Consider the following 15,740-nt stretch of genomic DNA (forward strand, 5'->3'; position numbering starts at 1 on the left):
CGCAGGGGCGGCGGCGACGTCACCGCCAGGGGGTGCGAGGCGCGGCCGCCATCTGGGCTGCCGGAGGGGGGGGGTCCCTGTTTCCCCCCATCCCAGGCCGCCGGGGGGGGGGGAGGGGAGCTTTTTGTGTGTGTGTCCCCGTTTCCCCCCATCCCGGGCTGCCGGGGCGAGGCTTTTTGTGTGTGTGTGTCCCCGTTTCCCCCCATCCCGGGCTGCCGGGGGGAGGCTTTTTGTGTGTGTGTGTGTGTTCCCGTTTCCCCCCATCCCGGGGGGTGAGGGCGGCAGCATCGCCCTAAGCGCAGTAAAAATCCCCCCTGTGGCAACGTGTGCGTTGCCTTTGTTAGGCTGAACCCCGTCGCTGCAGGACGGGGAGAGGTGTGTGTAGGGGGGGGGAAGGGGCTGTTCGTGAAGTGAAATGGGGTTACTTCACACACACCCCCCCAGCCCCTCCCGGTGACTCAGCCATTTTGATGAATTATTTAGATTTCATAGGCAAAAGTAATCGTACAGGTCGGTAGATCTGAGGCAACGTAGAACAACAGGAGGTGAAATAACAGAAGGGGAAAGGGGAAAAAGAAAAGGGAAGCGGGTGGCCGCTCCTGGTCGGAATGCCCCCTCAGGATGACTCTCTGTTCATTTTTATCTTTCCAAAGTTACACTTGAAAAAAAAAATTACCTGTTAAAGATCCCCGTGTTCGTTACTTTGTTCTTTAAATGATCCAGGGTGTCTTTTGTGAGCCACCGGCATTAAAACCCCGCCCGCTTTGCACTGCAGGGAAGGGCGCAGGAACTCTCCGCAGGGAGAGAGAGAGGGAGAGAGGGAAAGAAAGGGAGGAAGGGAGATTAAAAAAATCCCATGTGGTAGTGTTAACAACAAGGGTGCTCTTTGGTAGATTGGAATAAAACAGAAATTCTGGTGGTGAGGGAGGGGGCAGAATAGAAACCCCTAGTATCTGCTGCACTTCTATCTGAAAAGTACCTGTGGGAATTCAGAATGTGTCTGAAAGCAGAGGAAAGTGCCTCATATTCATTGGTAATTTTGTTGTATGCTGAGGTGATTCAGTTACTTTACTTAATTTCTTGTGTACTTTTCATTTTTAAGCTTTTTCTTAAAAAAAAAAGGGGGAGAGGGGGGGTGTTGGGTTGGGTTGGTTTTACTTTTGTTGGTGTTTGCTTGTCCAGATAAATTATTTATCTCTCATGTCAAGGAAGTACATCTTCCCTCTCTTCCTGCCTTCCCTATAGCCCCCATCATACCCAGTATACCTGCTCAGTATTGCTGCAGCAATCTAAGCCAGTACTTCTAATCTCTATAACCTGTGAAATTCACAGTGTCTTTCTTAATGACTTCCAAGCAGTAACTGTAAAAGGACAGATTTATTTTGAAAAGCTGGATTGGAAAGGTTTTATTGCTAATGTATTTACACACACGTCATTGAGACCACTATCTAACGGATTGCTTATAGTCAATAGAAGCTGGGTTTTTTTCCCTTTATATTGTATCTTCAAAGCTTATCAGCATTTTCCTTCCAGCAGCTTTTGTAAAAGCACTGGTAGAAAGACACTCTTGGCGAAATGCTTTTTTTATTAATGCTTCCATTAATGGTAGGGGTTTTCAGTGTTGTAGGTTCAGATGTTCTCATTCTGTCACTCAGCATTAATACAGTGGTATTACATTAGAATATAAATGCTCAGCTTCCAGCATCTTTAGTTGCCTGCAAAATATTCCTGTTTTGAGTCTTTTAATCTTTTCTTTCCAGTCCTTCTACCCATTTGTGATGTGTTTTAGAATCAGTAGTCATACTGTGTTCCATTTATTTTTAGAAAATTTGTTTACTGAGGTGCAGGAAATGGTAAATGTAACTAAATGGTGAGAATCTAGCAGAAAACATTATGACTTTGCACAGTAAATTAGTGTTTTGTCATGTCATGGACTTGAGTGAAAGCAAGTGTCTATGTGGTTCTACCCACCAGTACTTTTAGGATGTTCAGGCTATGATGTTTTAAAAGCAAAACAAACAAACAAAAAACCTCTAAAAATGTATCCACAAATATAAAAAAAAATTGAAACTGAACTTGTAAGTTCTTGTCCATTTGACTTGCCACAACTCAGTCCAGTCTGTTCCTCCCCTTGCTTGGCTGCTCAGAAAGATGAAAGTGGTGGTGGATATTGTAGCACAGAAGAAGCCATCTGAAAATGATGTTCATATGGCAAGAAACTATCTTGTGAAGATCTTGAGAAGTTCCATGAGGTACAGTACTGACCTTTAAAGTGCATCCCTTTTGTTCTTTGCCAGTGATTGAATTCCTCTACCATTTGCCAAACCCATAGCAAACCCTTGCAGAAGTCCTATTTCCCAGCCTGTGTTTCCTTGTGCTCTAAACATTGTTTGTATTGTGCCAGCTCCCCAGTCTTGTGTTTCATTAGTGGTGCATTATAGAAAAGTAATTGTCTCATAGTGGGTAAATCTTTTTGCTGAATTGATGCCTAAAAATACTATTGAATTTCCCTAAATAGGTTTTTGTGGTCTGCTAAGCTGGTATCAGCAAACTGGTATCACCATTATAGGTGAGCTGTTGGGCAAAAACACTGTCAATGTTTTGTGCAGCTGGACAGTGGAACATTTCTTTTCCATAGCTCAACCATGGGCTCAGGACCCTTGGAGTATGCAAGGACTGTCTGGACCCCAGCACCAAGTGGCTGAGCAGAATCTTTTGCCTCTGGTTGCACTGAGCATATTTGGGCTCCTCTTCTGACTCTCAATTTCCTATTCTACCAAGAAGAATATGGTGATGCTCTGCTTAAATGTTTTGCCTTTCATCTTGCTGGGAGGAGAGTAGTCTTTTGTTTATGGAAACAATTACTTCTTTTTTTAGTGACAGTAATGATGGTATACTTCTTAGTGAAAGTGCAGCTTTCCTGTAGAATTATTATTCTCCTTTTGTAGTCCTGCATGCAGTGTTTGGAAAGGCAAGTCATCATTGAATTCACCAAGTCTTCCAGGATGTACTGCCAAAAAGCCTTGTACTCAAATTTAACTTGTTTTGAAGATACCAAGTTTATAACAGTTTTAGTTTGTTACTGTAAATCCAGGGCCTGATAACCCAAATTCATAAAAAGAGGGAATGAGTAAAAAAAATATGTGGAACTGCCTTTAGAGTTCAGCTAGAAAATAGACAATACTCTCTCAGCTTAGCAAATTACTTTGCAACTTAGACAAATTACTTAACCTTGCAGTAGCAAACTCCACAAATACAAAAGAACATTAAAAAACAAAACAAAACAAAACCAACCTCAACAGCTAAGGTCGTTTTCAAAAAACAAACAGGCTTTGTTTCAGACTGTGGCTTAGAAGGATGGGATTTGTCTCACTTTATACCTTGTCTAAATTTTAAATTTCACTTCCCCTAAGATGAGCTAAATCGAAGGGCAGGATGGATTGATTACCTTCAAGAAGTTCCTGCTTCATTTCTGGGTGACTGAGAGTCTGGACAAGTGGCCTCTGCTCAGCATCTGCTCACTTGAAACAGAAGTAGCTGAATTCCACCTAGAAGGCTTATTTAACAATGGGGAAAAAGAACACATTTCAGGAGCAGTGAGGTTTTACAAACAGCAAGTTTTTAACTTGCTTGGGTGGAGAAGCATAGAGCAGTTTCACAGAAAAGTTTGCAAGACAACTGTATGTTGTATGTCTTAGAAGGGGGTCTCTTTAGTTAAATGAGCATGTGGATTTGGAGGTGACATCCAAATAGATACTTGGGGACTTTCAATCGCTGAACTATTTTTGAGGTGTATTTTTTTTACAAATCAAAAACCAAACCAACAAAAAACCCAAGCACTGAAAAACCAAAACCAACCCATCTTTTCCCTCAAAAAAAACCCCACATGTGTAAGGTGTCAAACATCTCAAGACTTGAAAGTAAACTTGGCTGGAATTAGAATTATTAGTTATGTCATTCTGACTTACATGGAGCAATGTACTTGGCTTTATTCCTTCCTATCATTAACTCTTTTCTTCCCACCTCCACCCACAAGCATACAACTACAGTAAAACCTTGCCAAAGCTTTACTGTACTGTTGACATGGTGTCAAAGAGCCCTCAGTCTTAGTATGAACTTTAACCATTAAAGCTCTGGATACATGTTTGGTGCTCTAAAATTCACTTGTCTCCCTCTGCCCCTCATAGAATCACCCCACCCCCAAAATAAATACAGTTTTTAAGACCCAAGCAGAGGCCTTGGAGAGTATTGGCATTTCACTGCATCTTGAGTGTTTTGAAGGAATGTTGGCATCTTTTCAAAACTGGCATGCATGTAGAAAGCTTCCTCATTTACTGCCATTTGAAGCAGTTTTGCCTCTGTTCTATCCATATAGTGTTTGACTACCACCCCGGTGTAGGTATTTTGCTGCGTGTCACCTTACTGACCTGTTTGCATTGAGCTAGTACACTCCTAACACTGTAACTCTCCCATTTTCAGAAGAAATGACCTAGCCTGCAGGCCTCACTCTTGGCACGCAACCAAATTTACAGAAAGTCAACCTGAGACAGCCACGTCACACTTTGCCTCCTCCAATGCCTGCGCTTCCTGGCACTCGCGTTATCATGCAAGGTGAGTCTCTGTTTAAGTTACAGGCATTAGGCTGCAACACTGAGACAATAATCATGTAGGTCATGACATTGAGTGTTGGGTTGGTTTTTTTTTTTTTTGTTAAACAACGAATGCAGAGTGATTGTATTGAACGACTTTAGTGTTGCCTGTCCTTTCAATGCTTGAAACAGGGAGCATGGGAAGTTTGACGTATGGATTTCAGAAACAATATGTGATATGTGCTTGTGACTGAAAGGTAAGAATCTAGCTTTGAAGTCAGTCAAAAGGTTGTGTTTCTTGCTCTGCATTTCCTTTCAGTGTCCACTGGTAAAATCCTAAACCTTTATAAGTATAAGCAAACCGTAAAAATTAACATACTAAAGTGAAATAGTAAAGGGTGAAGACATAGAAAAATAATGTTTCAGACTATTACAAAGCAGAGGGCACAGAATGTTTTCCTGTTGGACTTCAAGGTATTACTGGTTTTATTAGTTAAACTGTCTTTCTGTAATCTGATCTTCCTACAGCTGTGCAGGTGCTTGTGTAGAGAGGTAATAAGACAAATGATTTTCATTCCCTGCTTAAAGCACCTTAAAATTTGTTAGGTCTCATTCAGCACTAGGGCAGAAAGACTGGCACTGCTGCAGTTTTAGTTTTGAAACTTTAAACTCATTGGTAATACCTGTTTGTGCCTTGTTACAGTTTGTTTGTTTCCTGGTCGTAGGTTCCATTCTTCAGCATTTTCACAAGGATTTTTTTTTTCTTGTGCTGCTTTTTTCTTCTCAGTTCCTGTTGGACCATAGGTACACTAAACATTAAAGAAAATCAGTCATGTATACAATCGCAGTTTGGAAAGTAGACTTCTGTTTTCTATATTTATTGATGTATGTTCTCTGTCATTACCTCTTGATATTAATTTTTTGTGGTAGTTAAAACTACCCACTAACTACACTAATACATAAAAATCTTATTTTTCATGTTCTTTTTACAGTTGTTTTTAAGTCTTTGGAAGATCCCTAGTTGTTTTAAAAACAAACAAACAAAAAAACTTGTTATCCACCTTTGAATAAAGTATGAACGTTAACATGTAGACAGGTTTTTAAAAATACATTTCTTAGTACTTTGTTAACAAAAGTTTTAGCATTATTATTTAGCACTATATTTCTCCAATCTTTGTTTATAATTACTACTGTTTTACACTGATTTAGAAAGTTTGCATTTAAATTTCATGTAGATGGGCTTAATTAGATTTATAGTTTTGAAGACAGCAAAAGTCCCTGTAAAAGGACAAAAAAATTTAGATATTTCCAAAAGCTTCATAATGTTCCTGGTTGCACAGCTAACTCAAGTATTTCTTTAGGTCTACTGAGTCTTCTGAGAGCTGTAGATCAGTATATGCTTCCTGTTCTTCCTGGTGGTTGTCCTTGTACCTTGTGAAAGTAAAATATTACAAGGCACATGTCTCTAAAGTGTGATTTGATAAGAGCTGAGTGAATTACAATATTATAAAAAAAAAAAAAAAAAAAAAAAAAAGAAAAGCACGTTTGGTTTAAGGCCAGTTTGAAATGAGCTTTGGGTAAGAAATTGTGGGTGTAAAGGAAAAGGGGCAAGGGAATAGCAATCCTCCTCTTCCACGTATCAGCAATAGCAGCAGCTGCTGGTAGACAGTATGAATAAAAGGGCAAATTCTGCTTTCTTAGATGCTGCTGTCTTGCAAGCAGGATATACCTAAATTTTTTGTGTTGGTGGGGTGCAGATGGGCAAAATCCTCTGAAATTACCCTTACTAACTAGGTAGATGCTATGGGTAATTTGATTTGGTTGGGGGAGGATTGGTTGGTTTTGGTGGGAGTTTTTTGCCAATCTGCTGAATTTGTACATTTGAGAAGGTTCATTAAGTTTGAAGAAAACAGGCAGTCCACAAAAGACTGTGTCAGTGTAGATAGGAGAGAGTGTAGTTCTGGAGATCAGCTGTCCACAGCCACCACTGTGTGTGTATTTTTTATCATACGTCTTTCATTCAAAAACTGTAAACCAGCTTGAAAGCACTAGGCCAGGCCTAGCTTCCTGTCATGCAAGCTTAGAGACTTAAACCTTGAAAGCTTTTGGTGCTATCATTTATTTACCTCTTTCAATCTCTGCTGTCACTTTCACATAAGTCATACCTTAAAAACATGGATGCAGACTTCTTCCCTAGCCCACCCTAGACTAAGGCTGAGTGTGGATATACACTGTCTTAAGTTGCTGAAAGTTTAAAGCGTGCATTTTATTCCAGTAGGATACACTGTAATAGAGGACCTTATAATCTTTTTTTTTCCCTTGTTCCCTGGGTGTGCAGTAAAAACTAACAATCTCTTCTGCTTCATTCTGGCCTTACAGGTGTGGGTGTAAGGCAAGTATGCTTTGAGAAGGCTGCTTAAACTGGGTTTAGGGGGCAAATAGAGTCAAGTACCTATGGTGTGTAATCCCATGCGGTCTGAATGTGGTCTGAGTTGCTGAGATGTAATTTCTGGGAGGCCCAGAAGCTGAAACTCATGCCCCAGGGCTGGGGGAGCAGGGATGCTTGTTGACTGAGGTGTCCAAGGAAGGTGTTAGTACTTTATTCCTGGACTTTACCTGCCAGACTTGGGCCCAGCAGTATAGGCACTTCGGTGAATCCACCCTAAAAAAAAAGCTGAGGGAAGTGTACCCAGGCTCAGGCAGAGAAATGCTTTTGGACTCTCTTCCATATCAGGGTTTATAGGAGGATTTCTCTGCTGTTAAGGACCACAGGAGAACATTGGGAACCATTAGGAATGTTCTGTCCTCTTTATCTTTATCCTCTTTTGCTGTATCTGCTGGGTTTCTGTGAGGTGTTTTCCAGCAGGGCCTTGACCTCTTTCTTCTTCACATTTGATACCAGCAGATCTACATGAGACTTGTAAATTGTAAATAGAAGCTTTCCTGTGCTCAATTTTAATTGATACCAAGTATCTCCTTAGTGCTGAAGAGGGGGAAAAATATTAGCAATCCATAGCAAGTATCTGGCTTATGTTCTTCATTAACAAAGATGATCCTAATAATGACCAAGGCATTTCACATGAACCACACTGTCTGCCTAAGAAGATAGTTTAGGACCTTTTTAAGCATTCAATAAGATGTTTTAAAATGCTGAAAATAAAAAAATGAAGGAACAAAAAAACCCACAAGATGAGGCCAGTTCTAGCATATCTTGTTAATAAAATGCTTTTAGAAAATAAGCACAAAGTATTTCTCCTCTTATTTCACATAAATTACTTTTCACCTTGTTGTATTTAAAAAGTTACAAAGCAAATAACAATTTTTGTGTTAATACTGAATCCCAAAGAAATGTTTAGTTGACCTTTGCAATATTTTTGGCAGAAAAAAGGATCTGTATTACTCTTCATATCTCTTATGTGGACTGATTTCATTGCTAGCTTTCACAGGTTTCTTTACTGCACAAAGTTTGATAGATGCTTCATATAATTATAGCTACAGGGAAGTGGAATAATTCTGGGATTTCTACCAAGGGGCTTTGCATGCAAGGGCAAGACTTTAAATTTTGTATATAAAAGCAGGAGGGGCTGCCAGTGAAGTTCAGAGAGATGAGATGAAAATTGGAAAGACTACTGTCTCAGCATCAGTGTGTCGAATTGACAGGAGGTTAGTGCTGTGAAAGATATGAAAGAAAATAAAGAAAAAAGAATAAAATTGAACTTAAGCAGCAAGATTTTGAAATAGTGCCCTAGGCAAATGATCCAGAAAAAGTACATTGTCAAAGATGGCATTTCTATAGAGGAAGGAGTGGCAGAGAGAATCTAGTGGTGGTAAGGATTCTTGAAGGAAGGCCAGAAGGTTAGTTTTTGGACATGCAGAGCTTATGTTGCTCTGGCATTTTTTCCTGACATATTCCTGTCAGTATTGTGGAAGTGAGTAATGAATGACATTACTTTAAGGGTGTCAAACTGAGAGTGGTTTGAAACCACATTGGCAAGGTACAGAACTAAGGCTCAGGACTAAACTGGTGGGATTTCAGGCAAATGTTTTAGTTTCATTTAGAAATGAAAATAATAAATGAATGGAAAGATTTGGATAAATAGGACAGAAATAACTTAGTAGGCTGAAGAAATTTAGAGTGAGCTTACAAAAGAAAAGGGAAGTATATGAGTTTAATAGCTGGAAGAATAGAAATACCTGGAAAACAAGCTGAAAAATAAATCTGTGTTTTTCCTGGGGAAAGGACAAATGGACTGATGGAGCTCAAACTAAATTGGTCTAAAAGTAAAGTCAGCAAAATCAAAAATTTGTGGAGGGAGAGTGGAGTCTTCAAGGAGGCAAATGTGCATCACTAGTAAGCCTACAAAGTGAAGTTGAGTTAGTTATTAAGGTTTCAGGCTTTGATTCAGCAGCAGAGTATAAAGATAAAGCTTTTGTGTTCAACCTTCCAATTTTATTAGATCATTTGTGTTGCATGACTGCTATTCAGATGGATCTTACGCGATTTTAGTAAAGTCAATTGCAATGTATTTATGTTGTATTTATATTTTTTACTACTGGATTTACCATGAGGCTTTTGTTTGTTTCCTCCCATAGTTGTTCTTCTCACGACCTGTCAAACTCATGGGATCAGCCAAGTCTACACCGCACTTCTGATCAATTCAGCTCCTTAGGAAGTATGGACAGCTGGGACCACACTCCACAAGTAGCCCAGTATGGAAGACTTTCTTCTGCAAGGTCCAATAGTAGCATTGATCATCTGGGGAGCCAAAGCAAGCGGGATTCAGCCTATGGATCTTTCTCCACCAGCTCTAGCACCCCTGACCACACTCTCTCCAATGCAGACACTTCTTCGACAGAGAATATGCTATACAAAGTGGGCCACTGGGAGACTACTAAGCATGGAAATAAGTCTGGCCAGTTCTTGAATGACAACAGTGGAACAGAGGAAAAACCTGGGTATTTGCCAGCTCCCATCCAATACGAGAACAACAAAAGTCCTAGAATAGAAGAACACTCTGATGGCAAACTCACTAGCTCTGGAAGATCCAGTTTTGGACCTGTCTGGTATGTTCCTGATAAGAAGAAGTCTTCATCTCCTCCTCCTCCCCCTCCACCTCTCCGTAGCGACAGCTTTGCTGCTACCAAAGGCCATGAGAAAGCCCATGGCCCTGCATACTCAGAGGCTGCCAGCACGCAGCACTTTACAGCCCTGAGCCGGTCTCAGCCCAGGAGTGACTGGAACCTGGAAACTGTGGAGCAGCAGCGGCGACCCTCTAGAGCGTGTGACAGGAGGGTCAGCAGCTCGAATTATAAATCTGATCTCAGTTCAGAGCACACTTTTTCTTCGTCTGGTGACAGGTACAACAGTAACACAGGAAGTGTGAACAAACTGCAGTCGTCCTTGTCCAGCACTGATGTCAGGTTTGCACAGCCTGCTTACAGTTACCACCACCAGCACCAGTACAGTGATGAAAGCACTTTTTTCCACAATGCAAGAATCCTAGCGGCGCCTAAAGATCAGCAACATTATCTGTCCTATGGTGGCATTCAGGAGTTACCTACAGATCATTTTCATGGCTACAGTCCAAGCCAAGGCAGCCTGCTCAACGCTTCCTCTTCTTCAAACAGTGCTGCTGAACAGAAGGTGGACAACACTGGACAGAGTCGCTATTACTGCGTGACAGCAAAACAGCCTGCTCAGGGAAGCTCAAAGCCACTACAACTCAAGGATGACAGCTGGAAGGCTGCAGTGGGGGCTGATGCGTTGCTTGGACCTCACGAAAATCCCGCAGCTGTCTCAGTGGTCCAAAAGCCAAAATACTATCTACCTCAACAATCTGTTGAATCCTCACTGAAAGGGTGTGAGAACAGTAGTCATTACACATTGGACAGAGAGGGGGATGCTAGGTGTGCTGTAGTAGAAGAAGCTAAAAAAACCAATCACACTGAAAAGTCTGGACAGAAAAAAGGCCTTGAGAGCACCTCTGAGGGAAGTGAACCTAGGTACAGTCAACAGGAGTACGTAAAAGGCAGCGTTCTTAGCACTGAAAACAGATCTGTTCAGAAAGACTTTAGGTGGGGGAAAGATGAGAGTAGCAAGATTTCTCCTCAGAAGACCCCAATGTTGCATTCTTTAGCTCAGGAAGGAAAAAAACAGTCTGACAGCAGCCCAGAAGCAGTAACAGAGCGACAGGCCCCGTTTGACACCCACTTGTCTAAACAGGCACGGAGGAGCGATCGTTTTGCAACAACCCTGAGAAATGAGATCCAAATGAGAAGAGCGAAGCTGCAGAAAAGTAGAAGCACTGCTACGTTAGTAGGGTCGTCTGAAACAGAGGAGTGCAATGATACCTGGAAGCCAGATTCGACAGAAAATGCCACCACCTCTCCAGACACCAACTTTACCAGCACCTACAAAGATCACCTCAAGGAAGCACAGGCACGGGTTCTGAGAGCGACGTCCTTCAAACGTCGGGACTTGGAGCCCAGCCCTGCTGAATACCTCCCCAGGTCACCCGAGCGGAAAACTGGTAGTTACAACTCCTCATTATTGGCATTGGTTTCTGAAGATGAGTCTGGGTTCCTCGAGGCTATGCAGGCTAAACCAAACCCCACAGGGAGTGGCACTCATCACGTTTCTCGCATCGGAGCCAGGAAGAGGTTCACAACAGAGCAAAAGCTGAAGTCCTACTCTGAACCGGAGAAGATGAATGAGGTAGGGATGTCAGAGGATGAGTGCCATGCTCAGTGCCATCCAAACTCATCCGAAGAAGCCCTGGGCTCGTTTGCGGACAGGTGGAAATTTTTTGAAGAAACGAGTAAGCCTGCCTGTAGGAAACTGGCACAGAAACCAGCTCCCCATGGTCTATCTGAGGGACAGCCTGAGAGACCGGATAGGAAAGCTCACGGTGGACAAGAGGGAGAGGAATCATGGTATGAGAGAAGAGGTCGGGCAGCCTCTGTTGGACTTGAAGCTGGTTATGCTTCAAAAGACTGCATCCACCAGAGTAACAGCAGTAAGGCTGCTGATAGGATTGTGAAACCTGAACAGCCACAGCGCCTGGGAACCTTTGCAGAGTATCAGGCATCATGGAAGGAGCAGCGAAAGCTGATAGAGCCAAGGAGCTCGGGAAGGTACCATTCAGCTGATAACATCCTTGATGCAGGCCACGAACAACATGAGAAACCCCAGTACACTCATGAGAGATCTAGATCATCCCCTTCTACTGATTTTTACAAACAGGTACAAGTGTCTTTCACGTTATCCTTTAAATTGCTGCAGGAGGGGACAGGAAAATGGTGGAGGGGGAACAAAATATTTTTTATGAAAAACTCAAGTTTAGGAATGCAGTGTAGTGTTGTTTGCCTTTTGCCAGTAAGGGAGTAAGTGTTACAGGTACTTCTCATAAATAAAATAGAGAAGAACAAAGTTTTATTGCATAGGAATTGAATGTAGCAAAGAGTCATTGGATCAAGTAATTTCTTTTGTGTTGTAGCCAGATGGAATAAAACAACCTGGTTTATTGGATAACATCCTCTTTTTTCGGTAGAGGTATAGGAAGATCAAAGCAATCTTGACCCAGAGTTACTTCGTCACTGGTGTGGTTGCCTTTCCCATTTTAAGGCTTTCACAATGAAACTATGAAGAAAAATGTCCCAAGGGGAAATATTATATACTTTTGTCCAGCTTTGTTAAAGGTCTAATAATTTTCCACGGATTTCCTCTTTTCATCTAAAATTGCTTGATGCAGAAGCTACATAGGACAAAACTTCTGCCTAATAAAATGTAGAGATCAAAAATATGACTGTTATTGTTAAAGGTACATCACAGCCACAAGTGAAACTGCTTAGTGTTTCTTTTTAATGTCAGTTTGCTTGATTTAAGAGGTATAAATTTATTCCTTAGAGAGATGCCAAATATCTGTTCAACTTGCAAGTAAATATTAAGTTAATTTTTAACTGAGCAGGGCCAGAGAATGGTTGTCAGGTGACAGGGGAAGTAATGAGAGAAACCAAGCCTTTTAAGTTCTCTGTTTAAAAGATGATGTTCAAGCTGTTACAAGATTGCCTGATATGCACAGGGAATCACAGTATATTCAGCCTGTGTTGAAGTTTATCATATGCAAGAAAAAAATTGAAGCAGTGCAGTTGTACATAATTTTTTACTTTTTTCCTAATGGTAAAAAACTTTGCATACACACACATCCACACAGCACCTCTGTGTATATATACAGAGAGTAGAATGAGAATAGCTAAAAAAACCCCCACAAAATTTGTTGATCTTCAAAAATTGTGGACTTTTTTCTTTAAGTTTCTTGTATCTAGGTTTTGCAGAAGTTGGTTTTGAACTTTTGCAGACTTAACTATGCAGATGATTTACTAGGGTAAAGATTCCAAGCACTGGAAATATTCACCTGGAAGTTATTTTGAAAATTAAATTAACTAAATTATTAAATAATTGCCTTCCCAGCAGAAAAATCATCATATACTCTATTGCATATATGCATTTCTGGTTTATTAGTCAGTGCCTTTAAGTTCAGTATAGGCCTCCTGGGGCAAAAAGCAGACACCTGTTTAGGCACCTGGAAAATATGTTGATAAGTGAATCGAAGAAGCTTAGAACAGGCTCAAGTAAATAGAGACCTTGTTTCACATAAGTGATTCAGATGATTCAGGTGCTAATGGGCAACTAAGTTTCCTGTAGGTTCAGCGTTTGTTACACAAAACTATGCTTTGGGTGTGGTTGTTTGAAGATAGTGAGATAATAAAATTATGGAACAGCGATGCTGTGTGTTTTACTGAGAAACTGAAGTGCCCGCTCAGGGATTCAAAAGCTGGTGTGTACTTGCCTCTTCTGAAATGTGAGCAAGTCTTCTGTAACTGCCTTGCCACTCTTTTTTTTTTTTTTTTTTTTTTGGTCTTTGCCAAGTGGAAGTTGTGAAGGTTTATGTAAATGTTAAACTTCTCTGTAGATCAGCAAAGTAGAGCAGTAACTTGAGCACAGCCAGGTCGGTAGTCCTGGCGCAAGAGGTCACATAGCATACTGTACCACTTAAAACCAAACAAGCTTAAGACATGCTATGCTGTTGACTTCATGTATATTCAAACAGAGAAAACCCACAAATAAGAGGTTCCATAATCATAGATTTTTCAGGAGTCTGAAACATGATGACTTAGTGTCTTACTTGTGCTATAAACCACTTTTAGGAAGCCTCAGCTGAAGTAAGAAGGCAAACAGAGGATTTAAAGGAAGATGGGGAGTCTGTTTTCTCTAAAGTTTCTAATCTGGATGAAAGGAACTGTGCTGTAAGGTAGGTGTTTCTTAATTTCTGGCTTTAAGAAATTTCTTATTACAGTTCTGGTCTTTTCCTGACTCAAACTGGAAGTTTTGTTATGATGATTTCAGAGTTTTTTGCATTGCCTTTTTCCATTGTTTCCCTTCTCCTCCCTACATACTTCAGCATGCATGATAAAATTTTTGTTCAGACTGAAATTTATGGGGACTCTAGGGCAAGCCTGAAGAAATTGTCAGGTGTTGAGTATATTAGAGTTTGTTCGGAGCCAGATGATTTTTATTTGTGTGCATGAAATGCTTTGGATATTTTTTATGTTTATCAGTTACAGGCTTTTGGCAGCAGGGGTGGGGGAGGGAGGGTACACTTGAGGTTTCCTAAAGAGTTTTCCTATATTATCCTTGGCAAAGACAGTATGCTACTGGAACACAGTAGTGCTGTAAATTGGCTTTTTCTCTACTTTTGATTTTACAGGGTCTAGTATGTGAACAGAAACCACCAAAAATCATTTTCCCATTTGACCAGTTCTGTTTTTCTCTGTTAATTCATATTTTAATTAAACGGTGTAATATTTTCAGACCCTTTTCAGATATGTGACTGTGTGCACAATGCAGTTAAAATGTTAAAAAGTCTAGCATGAAGGGGAAGGGGGTGCTCTCCTCCTGGCCCACAGTTTGACAGAGCTGTTGCACTGTAAGCAGTGGTTTCAGTGACTGCTGATACTGCGGCTACTTAAGTGGCGTGTGGCAGCTGAGCTGAGATTGTGCACACACTCCTATTGCCAAGTTTGATAGCTCCGGGTTTTGTAACAGAAGAAATACATGTGTAGGAAAAATAATCTCTACGGGTTTTCCTTCTGCCTCTAAGTAGCATTAATCTCTCAAGGGGAGAGAAAATTATCAGCTGTAGCAAACACATACTCGAGTCGTGAGGAGTAAAGCTTGTAGAAAATTAGTATATATTTATGGTCTTATGCGGTGGTGTTTTGCATTGCTTATGGCCCATCTGAAGAGACCATCTGCTATTTTTTTAATTCTTTGTAGCCCTTTGTACTTGCCGTAGTGATTTGGAAGTGAATAGCCCGTGAGGGTGTGAATGTGTGCACCCGTGTGCGCACGCGTGGAAGGGAGATTGGGCTGGAGGGAAGGGAAGGAGGGGAGGGAGAGGGGGAGGCAGCAGCATAATCAGCCAGGAGCAGGCGTGCTTCTGTAGGCAGACAGCATCTCTGGGCAAGTAAAATGATTTCCATCCACCAGCGCTGAGCCCTAGTCACAAAAGCATGTGAATAACACTCCTACGCCAGCGTTTTAGCGGTGTTTGCGCAGTACGGTTCTTGCTTTATAATCACAGAATCCATGAAAATCACATGACTGGGCACCAGCTGCAATATTTCTTTTTTTAATCCAAAGGCTATTTTGACATACTATTTCAGATGTAGTATTTGGCCATTTAGCCACAATACAGGAGGCTTTGTAAAATGGTCTCCTTTGCAGTTGTTCCCTCAGCGTTTGTGTTACACAGAGGGCTCATACGTCTTCTGTCTCAAAAAAACTAAATAAATTAAATCTCTCATTTGGGCATTTAGTCCCTGTGTTGAGATCTGCCACTGCATGAGGATTCATGGCTGTCCTATGGGAAAGAATATGTATTTATTTCCCTGCGGTCTTTCTTTAATGTGCTCAAAAGCAACTGGACTCATCACGACATGAATCTTATTTTGTGATTTTTGGGCTGCTCTAAAGGCATTCAGTTTCCTACTTCTAAAAACTCATGATCTGAACATGGCTAATGCACGGTATAGTCTAGAACACGAATATTAACCAAACATGCAGCCTTCCTTGTGGTCAGATTTACTGTT

General features: G+C 41.1%; 1 protein-coding gene across 2 annotated transcripts in view; it reads left to right on the forward strand.

The window, feature by feature from the left end:
* Positions 1-15,740, forward strand: part of SHROOM2 (shroom family member 2) — a 126,151-nt gene that overhangs the window by 73,784 nt on the left and 36,627 nt on the right. The window contains exons 3-5 of one of the 2 annotated variants that reach the window (XM_071747800.1): positions 4,480-4,611; positions 9,183-11,832; positions 13,797-13,900. In XM_071747800.1, the coding sequence (XP_071603901.1) occupies positions 4,480-4,611; positions 9,183-11,832; positions 13,797-13,900 (2,886 nt within the window). Of the gene's footprint in view, positions 1-4,479; positions 4,612-4,643; positions 4,847-9,182; positions 11,833-13,796; positions 13,901-15,740 lie in introns of those variants that run through there. The other variant, XM_071747808.1, reaches the window with a different exon arrangement.

The sequence above is a fragment of the Heliangelus exortis genome, chromosome 1 (genome assembly GCF_036169615.1).
Source record: "Heliangelus exortis chromosome 1, bHelExo1.hap1, whole genome shotgun sequence".
Lineage (NCBI taxonomy): Eukaryota > Metazoa > Chordata > Aves > Apodiformes > Trochilidae > Heliangelus > Heliangelus exortis.